The 24,821-nt window shown below is 37.4% G+C and overlaps 1 protein-coding gene across 1 annotated transcript; it reads left to right on the top strand.

Moving 5' to 3' along the window:
- The first annotated feature begins 735 nt into the window (after positions 1-735).
- On the top strand, positions 736-24,821 carry LOC148981906 (uncharacterized). The gene is made up of 4 exons (XM_089129016.1): positions 736-870; positions 5,673-6,276; positions 12,077-12,187; positions 22,771-24,821. Exons 2-4 carry the CDS (start codon positions 5,703-5,705, stop codon positions 24,819-24,821), a joined length of 2,736 nt encoding a protein of 911 aa, XP_088985142.1. The 5' UTR covers positions 736-870; positions 5,673-5,702.

The raw sequence follows: 24,821 nt of genomic DNA, 5'->3' as shown, positions 1-24,821 counted from the left end.
ACACATTCAATCAATGCTAAAAGTTGTATAATAATATGAAATATCAAAAAGAAAACATACCTTTCTTTTACCCATTCTGGCAGCAAACTGCTTAGTGGTGTCATTTCCTGTGAACCATGTGAATCATTTTTCTTCTTCTGCCAGGCTAAATATGATTCGGTAACAAGGTTGCTTGTATGTTGTGGGATATAACTTTATTGCAACATTTGTATTATTTGAAACATTTCTATCATTTCAAAAATTGGTTTAACAATAAAAAGAGGAATATATAAACAAAATAATACAAAAAAAAAGGATATTTAAAATGTATTTTAACAGTTGTATTTAACATTCAATTTGGTCATCTAGAAGGTGGGACAAGAGAAAATGGCACTTAAGTGGGTCTTAGAGACTTTTTTTTATTTTCAATAATATTTTTGAAGAAAAAAATCTTAATATTTTTGGAAAAAAAAAAAGTCTATTTATATTTAGTCCCAGGACAAATGTTTTTTTTTTTTTTACGCATAAATTGCATTTTTTGTATATTGTACATAGATTATTTTAAATTTCATAGTTGGGACAAAATATGTATAGTTTGTTTTTTTGTTTGTTTGTTTTTTTATATAATTATGAATAGTAGTGGTATTTTGTTGTTTTGTTCTTTCAAAGGAAGGAAAGCTGTGGCCCACACTCCAGGTGGCGGTAATGCACCATAATGCTGGTTGCAACTTGCCACCCGCCATTAAACGGTACAAAGAAGAAGAAGAAGAAGAAGAAACCATGAAGTAACCATTGCTGCACCTCGTCAGTTTTTCTGATAATGAAATGCTGGTTACAAATAGACGTTCACTTCAAAACTGAAACTAATCTCGAAGTAATCTTTTACGTTAGGTAAGTGTAAACAATATTTTTAACCCAACTCTTATGTTAACTTGTGTACATTACTGGACGTTAACACATTTGCTGTAGTTTTAAGCGCGTAGTTGTTCCCTAATCGAGCGGTATCTTTTAACGTTCAGCTTTGACACTAAATCACTCATTCGCTTTTGGTTCTCCGACATGTTTCGAGGTAATCACATTTGCGTCCTTTCTTTCTCTCTCTCCCTGCGTGGAAAGTTTTAAGACATCCTCAAAATTTGCTGATATGTTCGACGAAGGCTTTGGGACGCTTATTTTATTTTGGATAGGTCATTATACCTGTCTGATCGTCGTGCAAATAAACTTTTGCGACACAGCATGTTAGCTGGCTGAGAAAATCGGACAAAGCTGGGTCAGAGAGAAACCGCTAATATATCATTGAAAGCATGAATTGAAAGGCGGGCTGTGACATAGGCCTAATTTCAGGCCTGGAAATCTCACACTCATCTAGGCCATCCCATACACCCACAAAACATTATTAAACCTTACCACGGACAACTCTGTTTTTGTTTGGCGATTACAGATTAAAAACGATTTAAATCCTTAGTCTAAATGTTCTCTCCTGAACGGCACCTTTACTTCCATTTTACTTTTACTTTTATTTCTTTTCTCGGATATAAATCAACCAGCTTATTGTAATGTGTTTGCACACAATACACTGTAAATGTAAAGTATGCATCACGACCATCTGTTATTGTAAATCTTAAAAAATAAAATAAATACTTAAGATTTAACAAACTCAGCCATATTTTCTAAATGGCCTAACTTAAATGTCAAAATTCGAGCAATAAAAACTGCATCATAAACTGTGGAAACAAAGACACCTACATCTTGGATGCCCTTGAGGTAAGCTAAAACATATCAAAAATTAATTTCAAAGTGAACTATCCCTTTAAGCTTTAGTGCTGCAACATAACGTCGTCTGCATCAGGTGAGCTTATCTCTTTTGTTATCTTTTCAAAGGGGCATGTTTGCTGCATTTAGAAAGCGAGCGCCTCTCACTCTACACTGGTTACTATTTGATCGCATCATAAAAAACGTCATTGTTCGGTAAAATTTATTCGGCCGATAATTTCAGTTGCCAAACATTCGGTGCATCCCTAGTCGCAGATCACTGTGTAGCCTCAGTTAAAGTTGCTCGTAAACCGATCATCTCTTTCTTCTAGTTTATTTATAGCATGATATAAACATTAATTAATATCAGAAGACATTTTGTTTCTTTACCACGGAAAGACATCATCGGTGCACACTTTTTTAAAAGGGTGGTAAAACACAATTTCACTTTTCTAACTTTAGCTAGTTTGTAGTTTTGCGGTTTAAACATAAACAACATCTGCAAAGTTACAACGCTCAAAGTTTATAGATGTATGCTTTTATAGATATTTTAAAATATCTATAAAATAATAAAATATTATTATAAAATATCTTTTATAGAGATATTTGCTTTTAAAACACGACATTCCTTCAGGGTTGCTGACGTCACTAACCCCAATATTTGCATAAACCCCTCCAAGAATACTAATAAATAAAGATTAGTATTTATCAGTAATAAAGTGGGCGAGTCCATTTTATATTGCTTTGGATAAGAGTTGTTGTGGCATAGTAGGCTAGAGTGATGTTGCCGCAAAACAAACGTTTTTAAAAATCTCAACAGCAAACTTGAAATTAGTGTAAATTATTCTTTGATTAATGTTAGAGCATTTATGTATACGTTTATCGACAGGTATGCTAAACATGATTCTGTGTTTGATTTGGCTACTGTAGTAAAGCCAATGTTTAGTGTTCGTTTTGATAATTAATAGTTATTAGTTCTGGCGACAGATATTTGACAATCATTTTAAAAACGGTGCCATACAGTCAGTCATAACAGCGCATCTAAAAAGTATGACAACAACAAAAACCAAACTTCGTTCAAAGGTTCTATATGTAACTATTTTTATAAAATGAATCCTTTTTTTATTGCCTGTGTGTGAAGGGGTTGTAATCACACATTGCAACGATCCATTTTTCGGGTTTTGCCATTACCTCTGAAGGCCAATATTCTTATTTATATGCGAGGTCTCCGGGTCGGATTTCCTGAGAAATCCATCAGATGTGACGTGCATGCGAGCTCCCGAGTCCCGAGCCTCTCTATCCTACAGTCTATCATGCGATCAACAGCACTTCAGCTGACGACATGGAGTCTGATAACCCCCCAAAACGTCCTGTCTCCAGCACAACACAGACTCCTACACAAACTCCACATAAATATAAAGAAAAAACAAATTTTATCTGCCCAAGCTCGTCAGGCAAAACGTGAATCTGATCGACTCCGGACGAAAACGCGGATCAACATAATAACCTCAAGTGAAATAGATAAACTACATGAATACAAAATAATGTTCCAGGATAACATTAGTATAACATTTAGTATGTAACTTATTTTATTTACTAGATCTAACGTACTGACTAACGTCGTCATCCCACTACCATATTGTTTATACACATTTCCAGACACGTTCAGTGCAGTATTGTTACTTCCTACGATCTTACTAATACACTGAAACTGTTCAGTTTAGTTCACTAACCGTTTTCGTTATCATATTATACATTCACCTTTGTTGACATTGCTGATTGTGAAAGATACACGAATAGTTAGAGAAATGGCTTATGCTATCATCACATGTCGGCTAAATGCAGTTTATTGTAACATTATGATCATGGTACGAGCACAGAGCATTACGTCAAGCTAATAAAAGTAGGCTATTATTGTACCTGCAGTGGGAGTTTACATTAGTTTCTAGGGCTGGGTATTGTTAGGTATTTCACAATTCGATTCGATTTCAATTCTTGAGGCTTCGATTTCGATTCAATATTGACTTATTAGCTTCGATATCGATTCAATAATAAGTAAATACACAAGTAATTAAGTGCCTGAGTATATTTTTAAGTAATGTGCACAGTTTTACCAATGTTAAAGAACAAATTGACCCCAGCATGTTTGTTTCCTGTCATGGTTTATTCAGCAGAATAAAAATGCACAATATTGTATGTGTTGAATTCAAACACAACTGTGACAAGCACTGTACAGTGCTTTAACAACACCTCTAAAGTGCAAGTAACTAAGTAGTAGAAAGTAGATTTCTTTCTTCCTATACATTCAAGCTATAAAAGAAATGTAAACAGAAGCACAAAATGTGCATACTCAAAAAAGTGCAATATTATATTCTAATTATAATTTTGTAAACAATAAGACTTAATAGCTGATCATACTTAACAGCAATTGCGAGTTATCAGGCCAATTCTAAGGGGGAAAAAATACTAACCTTTTTCCCTCTCAGAAGTTTATATCTCATAGACTTTATATCATGCATTTCTGACTTTATATCATGCAATTCTGACTTTATATCATGCAATTCTGACTTTACATCATGCATTTCTGACTTTATATCACGCAATTCTGACTTTATATCATGCATTTCTGACTTTATAACACCCAATTGCGACTTTATATCACGCAATTCTGACTTTATATCTTGCAATTCTGAGAAATAAAGTCAGAATTGCGAGAGGTAAACTCCCAATTGTGAGAAAAAAAGTCAGAATTGTGAGATAAAAAGTCGCAATTATTTTCCATTCTGTGGCGGAAACAAGCTTCCATAGTTCCCGGCTTACAGTGGAATCCAAAATGAGCCCAAACGTCGGCTTTTAATGTTGGCGGTGCAGTCTTGAATCAGGCTTGAACGGAGTGCAGCTGCTGTCCGTCATCGCGCTGTTTTGCTAAGGGCTAAAGCGCGACTTGTACAACGCTGAACGCTCTCACTAGAGTGTAGCCCACAGCGCCGCCACTGGCCTGGATGGCTGAATCGATTCATAGGATTTGATGAATCGATATTGAATTGAGAAGCAAAAAATTGCAATGCATTGATGAATCGATATTTTACCCAGCCCTATTAGTTTCCAGCATGTGTGATAATTTCGCCATTGCGTTGAAAGTCTCCGTGTGGCTGGTAGTGAATGACTGCTCGCTCTTGAGATTGAGCAGAGCACGAGCGCTCCTGTTGCATTCTGAAACATCACCGCTAGAGGTCGCTAAAAATCGCATACAGCACCTTTAACAGCCGTTCTTGAACAGGTTCTGCTCAGTCGTCTTCAATAACATTCTCTGGGTTCGATTCAGGCTTAAATTGGTATGGTTTTATTGATGCCATTGTTTATAATATACAAACTACCGGTAAAAGGTAAGGGGCGTGACATTTCCGAAAAACCTGCACCAGGCGGTTAGCGAATCCAGAGCCATTTCGAGAGATCTGAGCGAATCACAATCTGAACCAATCTGAGCCCATTGCGTATTTTTGAGGGACTGGCTTCATAGAATCTGGAAACCATCAGACCGTTTTCACAAGGAGGGACAAAGCAGTGTAGAATAAAGGTAAAATATATTAAAAATAATGATTTTTATTTTTTTAAAAACAAAGCATTAATACGTTACACTGCACCCCACAAACACAATCAAGCCTTCGAAAAAATTTGTTTTACCACCCCACATCCACCAACGTTAATCTATTAACGCTCCTGATGGCTTTGTCGGACAAAATGGTGGAATATGATTGGTCAATCCCCTGTCAATCAAACTCCATGCAACGGGTCAACTTGTGGGAATTATAAGAACTTTTTAGATCATAATGTCAACGTCTCCGAGCCAGTAGGTCCTCACAGAAGCATTCTCATGTACTACATGTACTAAAGGAAATGTCTGAGATTTTTGATAAATGTGTGGTCATTTTGTCTTGCAGCACGTTTTAGGTTTAGGCCACACCTTGAAAATGGCGGAAAGGATTGAAGGTCTGAATTTGGTGTTACTTGGAAAAATAGGAGCTGGGAAGAGTGCATCAGGAAACACAATACTGGGACGAGAAGCTTTTCAATCAAAGAAAAGCCCAACTTCAGTCACACAAGTTGTCACTGTTGAATCTGGAACTGTTGGTGGACGACGGGTCACTGTTTATGACACACCAGGATTATTCAACACAAAGCTCAAAGAAGAGCAGATTCAGCAGATGATAAATGTAAATGTTCTTCAGAGATGTGAATCAGGTCCTACTGTGTTTCTGCTGGTCATCAAAGTCGACAGATTCACTGATAAAGAGAGAGAAGCTGTGGAGAAGATTGAGAAGCTGTTAGGAGAAGAGCGCTTGAAGAAAACCTGGATTCTCTTCACCAGAGGAGACGAACTGGAGGAAGAAAACAAGTCAATTGATGAATTTGTTAATGAGACTGAACCACTGAAGAGACTCGTTCAGAAATATGATCAGAGATATCATGTGTTCAACAACAAGCCAAAGGGACAAGTTCAAGAGCTGCTTACAAAAATATATTCAACATACCCTGACACAAAAGGTGAGTCGTTCTTATACAAGATATTATACTGTAGGGATTTGCATCTCCATAGCTGAGGCCGATGCGATACGGATCTCGATGCATACCCAATGAACGATACATTAGGCATAAAAAAAAAAAGTGTTTGGTTCCGGTTTCCGACCGACCCTGTCCAATTATGTGTGACCCAAATTTATTTTATGAGCTTGGGGAAGAAATAATAAAAATTAAATAAATACACGAATTTAAAAAAAAAAACTTTGAGGCGAACTATTTCACACATCGTTCGTCAACTATAATACATATATAAGTCTTTTGCATGCATTAGGCACGCACACACCACATGATATGTTAAAGTGTAACCTCCATCCGCCTCCCAAGTTTCATTAAAAATCATCCTCTTCTGCTGTCTACCACTTCTTTCGCCATGTATTTTTTCGTTTCTTTTATTATTTTATGCAATCCAAAAAAACACTCTTAACCTGCCGCTCTTCGTATCTCCAGAGCCCGTTCCGCTTGTTCGGGACAATTGGAATTTTGAAGGACAAGTAAAAGAGAAATTTACTCGCCCGAACGGACAAGTAGCCTGATTAGAACATCAACAACAAACAAAAAATAATAACTAGGGAATCACTAAACCGAGAGAATGATTCTGATTTTATTAAATTTATTGTGAGTTGGGATCGATTGTGGATGTATTAGCCTACTGACGGTGAGGTTGCGCTGTTGACGCTCGCGCCGCCTCTCGTGGAGAAATCTGCACATATGAGCGCAGCACGCACACACACTCAGTTAACAACATAGTGCCTATTAGTGATGGGAAGTTCGGATCATTTTACTGATTCGGATCTTTGAGTCTCGTTCAGTAAAATGAACGAATCTTTTATCGAGTCATTTCGTTCATTTCGGTAATTTCATAATTATATAATTAAAATGTCATGTTAAATATCCCAAAACATCTAGTACTTACGAAAATCTTAATTACATTTGTAAAAATAACATAATAGGGTAATGCAGCCAAAAACAAATGCAACTGAAATATCTGTAGCTATTAATTAGTTGCTGGGTCTCAAGTTCAGGCTATTGCAGTCTGACCCTGTTATAGTTCACCTCACCTCCTGATCCGAGACGTTCTTTGCTTTGCAACTTCATATTTATCAGGTTTGTTGTCCTCCTCTCATGTCTCGAGACGTTAGCTGTCGACTCGTCAGTGTCTGACTCTGATCTGCTGTTTGCTGGAAACAGAAATGATTAGTTCATCTCTCGAGTTCGGGTTCGGCGAGTCCGAGTCTTTCGTTCTTCCTGTCAGTCCCATAGAGTCTATGCTTTCAGTACCGGAAAGAGAAATGATTAGTTCATCTCTCGAGTTTGGGTTCGGCGGGTCCGAGTCTTTCGTTCTTCCTGTCAGTCCCATAGAGTCTATGCTTTCAGTACCGGAAAGAGAAATGATTAGTTCATTTGAGTCTTCGGGTTTGAGTCCGTCGTTCTTTTCTCACGTGGCCACGGGACGGGTCTCGCATCAAATACAACATTAGATTCGTATTATTGACTGCGTCTAAATGTATATTGTGGTTTATAGGCATTAAAATACAAAATATGTTCAATAAACACTATAAACAAAGGTTCCATTATTCATTATTCCTTATTATTGTCCCTGTCCGTCTCTTTTCTATATGCATCTGTGGTGTGTTTCATTATATATTGTACATTAATTACTACTATTATTGTAATTACTATTAATTAATTACTATAACTACTATTATATTATACATCTACGTGCTTGTTTGTAAAAGGTTTGTGAATTAGTTTGTAAAAAGTTTGTGAATTTGGCTATTCAATACGGTGACAATTCACGTGACTAAAGAACGAAGGACTCAAACCCGAAGGCTCAAATGAACTAATCATTCCTCTTTCCGGTACTGACAGCATAGACTCAATGGGACTGACAGGAAGAACGAAAGACTCGGACCCGCCGAACCCGAACTCGAGAGATGAACTAATCATTCCTCTTTCCGGTACTGACAGCATAGACTCAATGGGACTGACAGGAAGAACGAAAGACTCGGACCCGCCGAACCCGAACTCGAGAGATGAACTAATCATTTCTCTTTCCGGTACTGACTAGTGTTGGGCGATATGCTCCATTTTCATATCGTCCTATCGTCAGCCTGTGAGATCGGCGATACACGATATTATCGTAAGGGGGCGGGGCTAATTTATTTGATTATTAAATTGATTATTTAGCCTACTCATTAATTTGCTTGTTTTATTAGCCTACTTCGTTTTATATACGAGAATCTTTTTTCTATTTTGCTAGCAAAGGTGGAGTGTTTATTAATAGGATCAGGTTATTTCCTGGTATAGTGAGGTAAAAAAAAAGAGATCCTAATCCTTTTGTTTGTCAACGGGAAATTTACGGACACATTAGCCTATCCTCATGTCATTACATGCAGCATTTTGACTAGGGCCTATTTCTGCACGAGATGAAAACACGTTTTAATAATTTCTTGGGTCAGAAAGAGTCGGAGTTTGCGATATGTGCCCCCCTACCAGTGCGCTCTCTGCGCACTTCATATGCGCACTTCAGTAAGCACGAATTACGCGGGTTAATGTGTTTTAAATGCCGATAGAAACAAGAGCAAGGGCCAAACGTCTAGCTGAGTCGATCGGTTTATACTTATACTTATGACTTGACTCTGATAAAGGAAACGTTTACATGACCACATGCATTGTCAAGTTTATTCAACATAATCAGGTAAGGAAGTCGTCGCATGTAAACGCGCTCAATCTCTGAAAGTGAAAGTAAAAACGGACTGCTTTCGGCATCTGCATTAACGCCGCGTTCCCTCAGAGACGACGATGATAACGGTAACTATAATACTATTTTAGTGATATTATTATTAATACTATTTAGTAATTGTATTGTTTTAGTGTTAGTGTCATTAAACGTTTTGTTAATGTGTTGCAGAAACAAATACTGAAGAACAACGATGCCGTTTTCATCTTGGATCTGTAGGAAATTGAATTTTGCGTCTGTTAAAACGAGCACACTTGATAATTTGTGAATGGATCACCTTGCGATTGAATTTTGATGTGGGATGTTTTTTAGTCTGTTTTAAAAACATTCTCTTAGAGGAGTCCTCATTAGTGCGTGTGTTGTTGCAATTGTTATGAGGTGATGTACGTTGTAAATTTAGGCAAGGCAAATTAATTGTAGTTCCTAATATTCATTTAATAACAATACTAGCTTTATAATAATAATAATAGGCCTAATAATAATAATTTAATACATTATGGTAAAACGAGCCAATTATCGTATTGATATCGTCAAAGGCATCTGCCATCGGCGATATGTCAGACTATCGTCGATACACGATACTATCGTCTATCGGCACAACCCTAGTACTGACAGCATAGACTCTATGGGACTGACAGGAAGAACGAAAGACTCGGACCCGCCGAACCCGAACTCGAGAGATGAACTAATCATTTCTCTTTCCGGTACTGACAGCATAGACTCTATGGGACTGACAGGAAGAACGAAAGACTCGGACTCGCCGAACCCGAACTCGAGAGATGAACTAATCATTTCTGTTTCCAGTACAGATTCAGAATCCATATGTTGCGCAATGCGCATGCGCGGGTCACACAACATGAACGAATCACTCCCTGAGACAACTCGATAGTCCCGAGTCATATTAAAGATTCGTTCAAAATGAACGAATCGTTCATGAACGACACATCACTAGTGCCTATAAAACATCTAAATGTGTAGTTTCTATATTTTAACAAATGTGTTAAGCAGCCTCAATTATTTTTCCTGAATACCATCACGATTGAAAATGTGACATTGATTTCCTACAACAGTTCAATAAACAATCAAATTTTAGTCACTTACATTTTAGATGCAATATTGGCTGTTTTTGTTCTGTTTCAGCAGCGAAAATAGCTCCAAACAAAAATCACAGCAGAACCACAACGAATCTCACAGGAACACTCACTGTTTTCATTACTGAATGATTCAGCCGTTTAAACGAATCGGTTGAGTCAAAGATTCAATGACCATTAACATCTGTCTCATTCTTGAACGAATCAACAGTTTAAACGAATCGTCTGAATTAATGAATCAATGACTCACTCATTATTACGGCCGTCTGCCGCCACCTATTGGCGGTTTAGTGTTATGTTTATAAGTAGCCTAGTATCTTTCCAATGTTTCTTACTGCCTCTGAGGGAAAAAAAATAAAAATCTCCTACCGACCCATGACCTCAACTGACAAACAACCGGAACCAAACTTTTTTTTTTTTTTTTTATGCCTTAAAGATACAAATAAGCAGCTACAGATGCGATGCATATGATTCACTACTCATATGATGTGGTGCAATCCGTTAAAATCACTCGCTACAGACGCTCTCTTTGTGTTCGGCATGAACGCAGCAGTTACATAATAAAATATTGGTCACAAATGATTGGTCACTTTCTCGATAATAAAAGTATATCGGATCTACTAATAATTATATATGAATTAATCGTGTTTTACCAATGCAGATGTTAGAAATGATGCATCGCAAGCGATACAAATGCCAACTTGTATCCGATGCACACTTATTTAAATCGACGCATCGTATCGTTAGCTTTTATGCCGATGCACCGATGCGAATCGATGAAACTTACCATCCCCCTTATACATAATTGAGACAAATTGTGAAAGTCTGCTCTCACTGACTGTCTTTAGAGATTCAAATGCAGCGTCACAGCAAGACAGAGTTACAGAGAGAGATCTCTGTATTAGGGCTGGGCGATATGGCCAAAAAAAATTATCACGATATTTTTTTTTATATCAGTCGATATCGATAATTATCATGATATGTCAAATATTTATTTTTTTCAAGTTTAAAGGCAGATTTTTGCTACTAAGTGAAAGTTGTATAAACCAGAGTGTTAAATGTGTTTTTAAACTACTCTTTAAATTTTTGTTCATTAACAAAAACACTAACATCTGTTTGTTTTTTTGTTTTTGTGTTTTTTTTTATGTACCAACCACATTTTTATGTGGTAAAAAGTAATATTCTGACTGTTTGAGAATACATTGTCTGCATTAATAATGTTAGTTATACAATTCAATATGTATATCCCACATTTCATGGTGCAGTTAATATTACCAGGCTAACCTTACAGTAAATCCATGGTAGGCTAAATAGATTCAGTATCAATCCAGATTCTGACTGTATCGTTGCACGCAGTGTTTCTCCTTTTTGTCAGCGGTGTTTCATCTGCCTTTAAACTGGTTTAAACTTGACATTTGTTTTTCTTCGCTGAACTCAAGTGCTTCTCACTGGATCTCGTGAGCAAAACGATCAGAGGCGCGTCTGCGTGAGCTCGCGTTCGCTCAATGCACTGCCGGTTGAGCAGAGCGGATAAATGCTCCGTGTGGCGCGCGCGGTTTAAATGAGTTTCGTTCCGCTTTTTTGACGCATAAACATTATCGAACATTTATCGACCTCTTGATATCGTTTTATCGAGAAAGATTATATCGCGATAATTATCGTTATCGTTTTATCGCCCAGCCCTACTCTGTATTATGTTTTACTCATCACAGATTGGTTTATTATGGCTATTTTTTTTCTCCTGCATGACATGATAAATATTCTGCACACTTTTTTCCCCAAACGCTAGTGTTTAATCTACTGTCTTTACAGATGTGACTAGAATAACACATGTATTGTTATAGTATGTAATGCATCTGTAAAAAGCTGAAATGTTTTTCACACTGAGTGTTGGAAATGCTATTCAATTTATTCTATTTTTCTATTTTTATAGGCATTTTTCGCAGATCAACTAGGCCGTGGCATCCGATGCCTGTGGTCAGGGTGAGGCCTCCGTCTCAGATGACGAGGATAGCGGAACTGAAGATGTTAAGTTGTGATGAAGGTATTGTTAAAATACTCCATCGTTCTCCTCACTCGTGGAGATCTGCTAGAAAGTTTGATATTTGAACTCTTTAATACACAGATCTTACTGACACAATGTAGTTTCTTTCATAGTCAGCAGTTGCCGGGTTTAATATCATCCGTAGGGATGTGACTCATTCGCATACCTGCCAACATGTACGCATTTTGCGTAGTGGGCACGCATTTTGACCTCAATGTACGCTGGTACGATTTGTCACTCTAAACTACGCATAAACCTGGTGATGCCTATTTGCACGCGCAGTCCTCAAATCAAGCAGCAGCAAGAGAAGAAGAGTTCGACCTATCATAGCGCTGGGTTCATTCCCCAAATTGCAAGCGGAGATGATTGACAGATGCGTACGTCCTATAATTAAAAAGAGACTGAAAATCGACACCAATAAAGAATCCCGCTCGATCCCGCTTCCACTCGCACGCGCCCCGGGTCTGACTGATTTAAGCGAGGACAGTAGGCCTACAGTAGTCGGGACTTCTCCTGAAGGTAAACGGGCTGGGGTGGATGTGGAAAGTTGATATATTGTATTTGAGTTCATTTAAAATTGATTGGTTATCACACGGGACGGGATCGCAAGGATTATTTAAAAAATACTCCGTAATTCGTTCATGGTAACTCAGATAAGAGGAAGACATTCAGCCATGCAAATTAAAAAATGCTCAAGTAATGTTGAACAATAAATCTAAATAAATTTGAAATCGCTATGTCTTAGTGATTATGAAAGTGCCGTGATTTGTGGATGACTGATAACGTAAAGTGCGAATCTGGAGAAACAGGCGTTTATTTTTTTCATTTTCAGTGTTGAGAAACATAGTCTGCATCTGCATGTGTTACGTTATTATGTTAATAACCAAAGTACCGAATTATGTTACGTATTTATTTTGTATGAAAACTAGAGTTAACGTTAGTTGGCGTACTAATGGATTAAAAACGACCGTTGTGCTGCGCGAGCTCTCACAAACACAGACTCGCGCACACACACAGAGAGAGAAGATATTTATAAAATAAAAATTGACAGGCAAAGTTCTTGCTTGTGTTTTCTTTGGCAAAATGTCAAAGCTTTTTGTCTTGTCTATTCTTGTTTTTACAATTCGTTATGCGACGGACGCTTCACTGTTAACAGCCCTCATTATGTCGGATTTGTCTTATTTGAACAATTATATTATTGGTGGTCATGTGACAGGACTCCTGTCTGTTCATTGTTAACTGTTTTCTATGAATATATTTGGATTGGTTAAAGTTTATTCAGCTAATGCATGTCCTGTTTATAATGTGTAGCCTAATGTTCAAATGCAAAGAAAGCACAAATATAAGCCCTTTTCCCTGTAGGATTTAATATCATATTTGGATATTGGAATAATCAATTTAGTAGCCAATTTAAAATAAATAACATGCCTGTTTTTGTTTTTACACTGGTATCTAGGTTTTTTTTATTATTATTTTAGACTAATTGACCAGCACAGATTATATGCAATACAATACTAATCAATCATAAATAAAGAAATGGAGTTGAGCAGGATTGAAACTTTGTACTTTTACTGTTGCATTGCAGTGCACGTTAAATGTAGTATTTGTGTCAAATTAAAAAAACTAAACTTTTTATAGAATTATGAAGATAGGCATGTGTCTGTGTGTGTCTTGCATTCTCAAAATAATAACAAAAATATATGCAATATTGGCTGTTTTTGTTCTGTTTCAGCAGCGAAAATAGCTCCAAACAAAAATCACAGCAGAACCACAGCGAATCTCACAGGAACACTCACTGTTTTCATTACTGAATGATTCAGCCGTTTAAACGAATCGGTTGAGTCAAAGATTCAATGACCATTAACATCTGTCTCATTCTTGAACGAATCAACAGTTTAAACGAATCGTCTGAATTAATGAATCAATGACTCGCTCATTATTACGGCCGTCTGCCGCCACCTATTGGCGGTTTAGTGTTATGTTTATAAGTAGCCTAGTATCTTTCCAATGTTTCTTACTGCCTCTGAGGGAAAAAAAATAAAAATCTCCTACCGACCCATGACCTCAACTGACAAACAACCGGAACCAAACTTTTTTTTTTTTTTTTATGCCTTAAAGATACATATAAGCAGCTACAGATGCGATGCATATGATTCACTACTCATATGATGTGGTGCAATCCGATTTCGATTCTATTCAACGTTTTGCGATTCAATGTAATACGATGCAATGGAGAAAATATGATGCCAATGAGGTGAAATCGTGTCTCGCGCCACAGGACCTCCAGACCCGCGTCAACGCATCTTTACATTGACTTAACATGGAAATCACTCGCTACAGACGCTCTCTTTGTGTTCGGCATGAACGCAGCAGTTACATAATAAAATATTGGTCACAAATGATTGGTCACTTTCTCGATAATAAAAGTATATCGCATCTACTAATAATTATACATGAATTAATCGTGTTTTACCAATGCAGATGTTAGAAATGATGCATCGCAAACGATACAAATGCCAACTTCTATGTATTCGATGCACACTTATTTAAATCGACGCATCGTATCGTTAGCTTTTATGCCGATGCACCGATGCGAATCGATGAAACTTACCATCCCCCTTATACATAATTGAGACAAATTGTGAAAGTCTGCTCTCACTGACTGTCTTTAGAGATTCAAATGCAGCGTCACAGCAAGACAGAGTTACAGAGAGAGATCTCTGTATTAGGGCTGGGCGATATGGCCAAAAAAAAATTATCACGATATTTTTTTTTATATCAGTCGATATCGATAATTATCATGATATGTCAAATATTTATTTTTTTCAAGTTTAAAGGCAGATTTTTGCTACTAAGTGAAAGTTGTATAAACCAGAGTGTTAAATGTGTTTTTAAACTACTCTTTAAATTTTTGTTCATTAACAAAAACACTAACATCTGTTTGTTTTTTTGTTTTTGTGTTTTTTTTTATGTACCAACCACATTTTTATGTGGTAAAAAGTAATATTCTGACTGTTTGAGAATACATTGTCTACATTAATAATGTTAGTTATACAATTCAATATGTATATCCCACATTTCATGGTGCAGTTAATATTACCAGGCTAACCTTACAGTAAATCCATGGTAGGCTAAATAGATTCAGTATCAATCCAGATTCTGACTGTATCGTTGCACGCAGTGTTTCTCCTTTTTGTCAGCGGTGTTTCATCTGCCTTTAAACTGGTTTAAACTTGACATTTGTGTTCTTCGCTGAACTCAAGTGCTTCTCACTGGATCTCGTGAGCAAAACGATCAGAGGCGTGTCTCCGTGAGCTCGCGCTGCGCACAGTGCGCTGCCGTTTGGACTTTGACCCGAGTGATAAATGCTCCGTGTGGCGCGCGCGGTTTAAATGAGTTTCGTTCCGCTTTTGACGCATAAACATTATCGAACATTTATCGACCTCTTGATATCGTTTTATCGAGAAAGATTATATCGCGATAATTATCGTTATCGTTTTATCGCCCAGCCCTACTCTGTATTATGTTTTACTCATCACAGATTGGTTTATTATGGCTATTTTTTTCTCCTGCTTTTTCTCTAAATATAATTAGCCTATGTTTTGTCCCCAACTTTAAAATGCTTTAATTTAGGCTATTTCTGTAACTGCGCCACAGTTTAGCGCACACACATAATACACTCGGGAACCGCACCTGTGGCTGGCTGCGCTGCTGCTCGCGCTCTGTAAGGGATGCTGTATTCATTCAGTTAGAACGCTGCTTGTTTTGGCTTTAGTCGACAACATGTCCAGGAAATATAAATCTTTTGTCTGGCTGCATTTTAAAACAAAGACGACAAGACTGTGGAGGAGGCGATCGCGTTGCCATTATGAGCGCGCAAGTCGCGCGCCTACATTTGAAATCGAACTTGAGCGCGCAAAGACGTGAGCAGCCTTTTAACGGCTATATCATGCTGACTCAATAGATTGTGTTTTCTTAATGTTTTCGTTTTTATTTGTACACTTGACGCATTTGAAAATAGCCTAAATAATGCAACAAAACGAAAATAAACCTATACGCGGTCCTACAGCCTATTATTAGGATTGTTTTTAGGCTATTTGGGTTTTTTGTGTGTTGTTTAAAACGCCTTGATCATCAGGCCGAAAGTTAACCCATAGCTTTGAAAGTAAAGAAGAATATAAAGCCTGTATAAACGAGAGCTTTTGTTGGGATTTTTCATTATGTGGCAGATAGTAGTTATTTTTTGCAGTGTGTGGTGTGGTCAGGTGCGCGATTGGGACTGTTACTATAGACCTAGGAGGACAGAGCTCTTCACTCTTTGCAGTTAAAAAATCACTTAATTTTCAAAGAATTGTATTATTATTATAGTTTTATTTATTTGTAATGTTTTTTCGTTGTTGTTTTATAAATGCTCAATGACAAGTGTTTAAAAAATGTTTAATCAAAACATCACTTTTTTGTTTTGTTTTGTTTTTTTTAGTCGACTAATCGTTGCACAGGACAAGACTTAGGTTGACTAAGGATTTCTTTGGTTGAATACAGCCCTAGCAGCTAGTTTGATCTCTGCATTTCATCATTGTCGTCTTGAATAAGCAATAGGTGACTTTAGGGCTGCAGGATATAACATTTTAGCATCAATATCATAATGTGTGCATCCGTGATGGTCACATCGCCACATGTGTGATGTGAAGTATAGGGATCATAGATCAGGTTCAGAACGCTTGTGATTCGCGGATCATTTGCACGTGTTTTCAAGTCCAATCAGTTTAAATATTCAAGCCAACTTAAAGCATTCAAATGAAAAGACTTGAAAGAGAACTGGATCTCGCACCCTGTTTCCTGTGCAGAGATCCTCGCAGACAGAACATGAATATTTTCAGTTCTCTTATTTTTGTGTTTGAACGGACGCACACAAAAGTGTTAATTCAAATCTCAGAAAGTATACTCGTACAGACAGTTGCTATGTCTTAAAGGGGTCATTTGATGCTATTTTCAAAGATAATTGTTTTGTGTACAGGGTGTAATAAAATACATTAACATGTTTTATTGTTCAAAATATATAAATGCGTAGAAGTCTTTCCTTCTGAAAAGCTTAGGTTGCTCTGATTGGCCAGCTGACCCATTGCATTGTGATTGGCCGAACACCTCAAGCGTGTGTCGGAAATAGGGCTGAACGATTTTGGAAAATAATCTAATTGCGATTTTTTTTTTAACCAATATTGCGATTGCGATTTAATATGCGATTTAAAAAAAAAAGTTATTTACCTTCTGTATTAGTCGACAAAGACAAGCAATAAATCATTGTACAGTAGGGATGGGAATCTTTAGATAGCTCATGATCCGATCTACTTTTTTTCTTATTAATTAATCTTAATAACTCTTAAAATATGTATTTAATTACATGTGTAAAAACACATACTTCAAAAAAAACATTTAATTAAACCAATTACATGTTAAGAATTTTAAATAGGCTATATAAAATAATATAGCTTCAAAATATAAAAGCTAGTAAATAAAGAGAAACAAAAAAAAAACATTACAAGCAATAAAGAAAGAGTGGTCTCAGTATTTAAAAGTAGGCTGTCTGAATGTTTTTCATTCAAGAGCTGGAGTGATTTCCCTTCAGTTTAAATACGATATGCTGCATTCACACTAATGAATATCTCTTTTCAAATTGTAAATGTGGTTTGTCCTGTTGGTTTAAGATATAACTGACCGTGTTTACATTAATTTCGCGTCATAAAAGCATTTTGACATGCAAGTACATTTACCAATGCAACATGAGTCACTCACAGCCGCATGCACGAGCGCTCTTCACAAAGCGCGCGTTAGTATTTTAAAATGAAAGCAGCCTTCTCAGTGATTTTCATGATTTTAATATAAAAGCCAACTGCATTCCAAAAGACACAAATAATGCCTCTGTGAAGCATTTGTAAAGAAAATTCCCGCGGGAGAGAACGTGCACTGCAAGAGAGTAACGTTATAACATCAAGCAAAGCGGCAAAACCTGTTCAATGAAGCCCGCGAATGTCCTTGTAATTCGGTTCAATCCCGAACTTTATGAAATAACGTTAGCTACTATGTTTTGTAAGGTTCGAGCGGTGTCGTGTGTGTGAGTGAGGAAGAGAGAGAGCGAGAAAATAGAAGCAAGCAGATTCAGAACCCGGTTCGTTTCTAAAGCACGCGCACGTCGCGCAGCGTCATCACGCATCTGTGTTTAAAAACTATAAGCTCAGACTCGATTCTGAAATTCTCTGAATCGATCCAGGATTGTTGACGAGAGAATAAATAACACAATATCACATACATAAAAATAAACTGTTCTTTTCTGAACGCCTGACCGCGTAGCGTGGCAAGTTGATGCTTTATCTTGCAGACTGCTTTTCTCTCGCGTGTCACGTGACCAGTGTAATCGCAGCTCTTGCAATTACGAAATCGCGTTTCATCATATCGCGAGTTTATCGCAAATGCAATTAATCGTTCAGCCCTAGTCGGAAATGACACGTCCATTACCATAATCATGAGTTTTAGCTTCCAAAGCAATAATAAAGATAATTAAAGTCCCTGTAAAGGCAATTCTACAAAAAAGTTCTAAACACATTATAAATGTTACATATATATTGCTAAAACATATTACAAAGTCTGTGAACTGTGAAGTACTTAAGACATTTATTGTTATAGTATGTAATGCATCTGTAAAAAGCTGAAATGTTTTTCACACTGAGTGTTGGAAATGCTATTCAATTTATTCTATTTCTTTTTATTCAGAAAAAGGAGCAAAACCAAAGCTGACTCGAGTGGAGAGTCAAGAAGGCATTACTCGCTCCAGATTAACTGGGCCACTGTTAAAATACTCCATCGTTCTCCTCACTCGTGGAGATCTGCTAGAAAGTTTGATATTTGAACTCTTTAATACACAGATCTTACTGACACAATGTAGTTTCTTTCATAGTCAGCAGTTGCCGGGTTTAATATCATCCGTAGGGATGTGACTCATTCTACGGAGCATCTGAAGGGACATGGTGGCGGAAAAATGTTTCCATGCTTTTGCATTTGTTACGGAGTTATCGTTGGGTAATTGTATGTCCCTTCTGGGTCTCCGTACAATGCTTTATACATTTTCTATGTCTGGCAATTGTAATGCAGCTAGTTTGATCTCTGCATTTCACCATTGTCTTCTTGAATAAGCAATAGGTGAACTTAGGGCTGCAGGATATAACATTTTAGCATTAAAGGGATATTTCACTTTGAAATTAATGTTTGATATGTTTTATCTTACCTCAAGGGCATCCAAGATGTAGGTGTCTTTGTTTCCACTGTATTTTCAATTTTGACATTTTTAGGTCAAACTGTTCTTGTCTATTTTTAGGTCAAACCGTTCTTGTCAAAATTAAACATGATTTAATGACTCGTAAATGTAAGTACATATTGATGGCCTAAGACACGAAACGAGCGGTTTGTGTGAAAACGGACAGTATTTATATCGTTTTTACCTCTTGTAATCATAGCCATGACAAAATGATCTGACGGCACGGGCGCTTCGGTCTGTGCATGCGCTGGAAGTGATCGCTTGCGCGCCTACGTCACTCTTTGTTTATACAGAGATTTCGGAAGTTTTACCTTTCACTAAACATATTTAGATATACGGGAAACCGCAATGGAAGATGATTTCGGGATATCTAAATATGTTTAGTAAAAGGTAAAACTTCAGAAATCTCAGTGTAAATATTGAGTGACGTCACACGCAAGCGATCGTTTCCGGCGTAACATTGAACTGATTCAGTTCGGTTCAGTTGGACATTGCACAACTGATTCAGATCACTTGGACGTCACTGTGATTACACGAGGTAAAAACTATGTAAATACTGTTCGTTTTCTCACACAAACCGCTCGTTTCGTGTCTTAGGCCATCAATGTGTACTTACATTTACGAGTCATTAAATCATGTTTAATTTGGACTTCTCTGTGCATGCTCTTTGAGGTTTGTGACCATAGACCTCCATTATATGACTGACAGACAAGAACGGTTTGACCTAAAAATATCAAAATTGAAAATACTGTGGAAACAAAGACACCTACATCTTAGATGCCCTTGAGGTAAGATAAAACATACCAAACATTAATTTCATAGTGAACTATCCCTTTAATATTGTGATGTATGCATCCGTGATGGTCACATCGCCACATGTGTGATGTGAAGTATAGGGATCATAGATCAGGTTCAGAACGCTTGTGATTCGCGGATCATTTGCACGTGTTTTCAAGTCCAATCAGTTTAAATATTCAAGCCAACTTAAAGCATTCAAATGAAAAGACTTGAAAGAGAACTGGATCTCGCACCCTGTTTCCTGTGCAGAGATCCTCGCAGACAGAACATGAATATTTTCAGTTCTCTTATTTTTGTGTTTGAACGGACGCACACAAAAGTGTTAATTCAAATCTCAGAAAGTATACGTAAAGGGGACATTTGATGCTATTTTCAAAGATAATTGTTTTGTGTACTGGGTGTAATAAAATACATTAACATGTTTTATTGTTCAAAATATATAAATATATAAATGCATAGAAGTCTTTCGTTCTGAAAATTTCATTATACAAATTCTTCCAAAGAAGTGACGGAGGATTCGATCAAGGCGTTTTAGCTCGGTCTGGATCTGCCTTCTCTTTTAGATAGAATACATCTTTTTGCGGGAGACTTTGCGCCTTGTAGCTTCACAGATCTTATACATGCACAAACCGCAACATAACACACTAAAGTAAAAGGAAAACATGAAAATGCATTAGATCAGGGGTTCTCAAACATTTTGGTGCCAGGGACCCCTTTCAGGGGAAAAAAAATTTCCAAGGACCCCCCTCATATTTATAACCGTTATTGAGCACAAAGTTAATGTGTGAGCGGCTAATGAAATATTTTTGCACAAAATGAATGGTCTCCACCCAGGGTACTATGCAGGAATTTCTAAATAGCCTACTGAGATAACGAAAGTGATCTTGCTAGGAATCACTTAGGATCCCTCACTTAGGAATTTTTGATGTTCTTGATCTACACATGTGCATTTTAAGGTGTTTTAAGGCCCCACAATTGGATAACTATAGATTTAGAAGCAGTGTCAGTGGGCAGTGGCATACATTTTTTTTTGTCAAGATGTCACGAAACACAATCACATATTCCAATCAGGAATGGCCTTAAAAGATAATGTTTCAATGATTAGGCCTATTCTGCACACAAATAAAGCCCATAAGCCTATAAATAGGCTACAATGATAATGGCATTATGTTTAATAGGTGCGTGCGTTGTTAATTTGAGCTTCTGTAATTAAATATATGAATCCATAATGTTAATCTCATGGGCACAGTATGTTTCTCTTGACCTGCTTTTTCCTTTGTTAAAGTTGAGCTTGATTAATACTTTGCAAACTGATTGTTTCAGTCGTTTTTTAAAACTTTTATCTAAAATAGCTGTTTAGTTTATGTTAATTTATGCCTACATCTTATCTCGCACTTTATGAGCGTTGACTGAAACGTCGTGCGGGGAACTTTGAGTTCACTCCGTCTCAAACATTTTGACATTGAGCTGCGTTGTTAGTCTGCTGAAGCACCTCAGACGAGAAGGTCAGTATCATCGCGATGTGCATCCTTGCAACCTCAGTTGTGGGTACGGCCCTGTCACTATGCACTTTTATTTTAATAATGATCAGACTTCTAATGTCAAATCTACAGTGGCAGTGCTAGAACTGACTATTGTGCGCGCACGCGAGACGCCGGCGCGCAATTAAATGGGAATTTTTCCTCAGCAGTAGAAACAGGAATACTCTTATTTATGGTCATAGATAAGACAAGAGTGCATCATCCGAAACGGTAAAGTGTCCATTTTTTATTTGTGTATAGGCTACATTATAAATGACTACAAAATGTCATGCCTTTTAAAAAGACACATTTATATGCGGGTTCATGCCGTCTCTCTGTCTCCTTTCTGGCGCACGTCCCGCAAATCAACAGCAGCGAATAATCTACTTGACGCACAGATATAGATTATCTATCTATAGAAAACTTTAAGTGTCTACTTTGTATTGTTTTATGTTAAATGCATTATATAAGTTACTTAAGAATAAATAGCATGTTTTTAGATGATAAAGAAAACATGACTCATAGCACGGAAAAAACGTTAGGTTGTTATAAATTATTTCGCGGACCCCCTGGCTTTAGCTCACGGACCACCAGGGGTCCGCGGACCCCACTTTGAGAACCACTGCATTAGATGACCCCTTTAAGGGAACTTAAACATATAAGAATATAATTGTCATTATATGGATCTGTGCAACTCCTACAGTGACATCAGCCGAATAAACCTGCAGCCGTCTGTCATTTATGTTATTTAAATAATAAAAGACAAAAAGAAAGTCATTAAATCATAATAAATCTATTAATTATAATTAATGCAGTGAAGACTGTTGTTATTTCACATTTGATTATTCCATTTCTATACCCAAATAGAGTTAGACTTCCCTGAAAAACATAATGCACTGTTTGTATGATTTATATCTTTGTTCTTCTGTATATCTTTGCTTTTGTTTATTTTGCAGGTTCATCCGGAGTCCCTTCTACCGATAGACGGATTGTTCTTCTGGGTAGAAGTGGTGTTGGGAAGACTGCAGCTAGAAACACAATACTGGCACTTAGTACATGTGTATCCATGAGTGCAAAATCAGTAACCTGTGGATATTCAATTTCTGACGGCACTGTTTCAGGCAGATCTGTGACTGTAGTTGATACTCCTGGAATATTTCACACACACATGAATCCTGAAGAGTTAATGACAGCGATAGCGAGAAGTGTTTATAAAGACAGACCTGGACCGCACGCTTTTCTCATTCTTCTCAGAGCAGATGACAGATTCACTGAACAGGAACAGCAGATTCTTCAGCAGATTGAGATGTTGTTTGGTAAAGAAGTGTTAAAATACTCCATCATTCTCTTCACTCATGGAGATCTGATAGAAGGAAAGTCTGTAGAGAAACTCATTGAGAGGAACAGTAGATTAAGAGATGTAGTTGATCAGTGTGGAGGCAGATTTCACATCTTCAACAATACAGATGAGAATAACGGAGATCAGGTGAATGATCTACTGAAGAAGATTGACACAATGGTAGAGCAGAATGGAGGAGGACACTACAGTCATCAGATGTATGAAGATGCTGAGAGATTCAGACGAGAGGAAGAAGAGAAAAAACATCAAGAGAAGAAACTAAGACAAGAAGATACACAAATAAAATATACAAAGGAGAGAATCAGAGCAGAGTTTGAAGGTCCACCAAGATTTTTACAAGAAAGACTTAAAGCAATGAGAGTGAGAGAAGAAGAGAGGCAACAATCAGAGAAGTTTGAGAGAGAAAGGGGACTGGACAGAGAATGTCGGGGGTATTTTGATTTTGATTTCGACCGTTATAGGGGAATGGTTCGAAAACAAGAACAAAGACGAGAGGAGATTGAGAGAGTGATAAAAGAGACAGAGAGGAGAATCAGAGAAGAGTTTGAAGGTCCACCAAGATTTTTACTAGAAAGATTTAAATTAATGAGACTGAGAGAGGAAGCAGAGAAAAGACACAAAGAGGAGATTGAGAGAGTGAGAAAGGAGACCGAGGAGAGAGTCAGAGCAGAGTTTGAAGGTACACCAAGACTTTTACAAGAAAGACTTAAAGCAATGACACTAAGCGAGGAAGAGGAGAAAACACAACAAGAGGAGATTGAGAGAGTGAGAAAGGAGACAGAGGAGAGAGTCAGAGCAGAGTTTGAAGGTCCACCAAGATTTTTACAAGAAAGACTTACAACATTAAGACTGAGCATGGAAGACAGGATACAAAAACATCTGGAACGACAGGAGAGGTTTGAGAGAAGGATGAGAGAGATGGAGAAAATGAGAGAGGATATTGTGGGAATGAGACAGGAGATCGAGGAAATGGGACCTTTATGGCGCCATATGATGAGACGTACTGAAATAAGACGTATGGAGAAAATGAGACGTATGGAGGAAATGAAATGTATGGAGGAAATGAGAGGGGAGATGGAGAAAATGGGACCTATATGGGGCCATATGATCAGACGTACTGAAATAAGATGTATGCAGGAAATGAGCGAGGAGATGGAGGAAATGAGAGAGGAGATGGAGGAAATGAGAGAGGAGATGGAGGAAATGGGACCTATATGGGGCCATATGATGAGACGTACTGAAATGAGACGTATGGAGGAAATGAGACGTATGGAGGAAATGAGACGTATGGAGGAAATGAGACGTATGGAGGAAATGGGACCTATATGGGGCCATATGATGAGACGTACTGAAATGAGACGTATGGAGGAAATGATAGAGGAGATGGAGGAAATGAGACTTATGGAGGAAATGATAGAGGAGATGGAGGAAATGATAGAGGAGATGGAGGAAATGATGCCTATGGAAATGAGACATGTGCAAACGAGACATGTGAAAATGAGACATGTGCAAATTAGACGTATGATAATTAGACGTATGGAAATGAGACGTATAGTAATGCAGAGAGAACTACAAGAGGAGATTGAGAGAGTGATCAAGGAAATGGAGGAGAATATCAGAGCAGAGTTTAAATGTCCACCAAAATGA

Source organism: Pimephales promelas, chromosome 3, assembly GCF_988280905.1.
Source record: "Pimephales promelas chromosome 3, fPimPro1.hap1.1, whole genome shotgun sequence".
Classification (NCBI taxonomy): domain Eukaryota; kingdom Metazoa; phylum Chordata; class Actinopteri; order Cypriniformes; family Leuciscidae; genus Pimephales; species Pimephales promelas.
This window is presented reverse-complemented; position numbering and strand designations above follow the sequence as displayed.

Coding starts and splice junctions, on each gene's coding strand:
- LOC148981906 (XM_089129016.1), top strand. CDS start 5,703: ATGGCGGAAAGGATTGAAGGTCTGAATTTGGTGTTACTTGGAAAAATA. Junction 6,277..12,076: donor AACATACCCTGACACAAAAG/GTGAGTCGTTCT, acceptor CTATTTTTATAG/GCATTTTTCGCAGATCAACT. Junction 12,188..22,770: donor GATGTTAAGTTGTGATGAAG/GTATTGTTAAAA, acceptor TTTATTTTGCAG/GTTCATCCGGAGTCCCTTCT.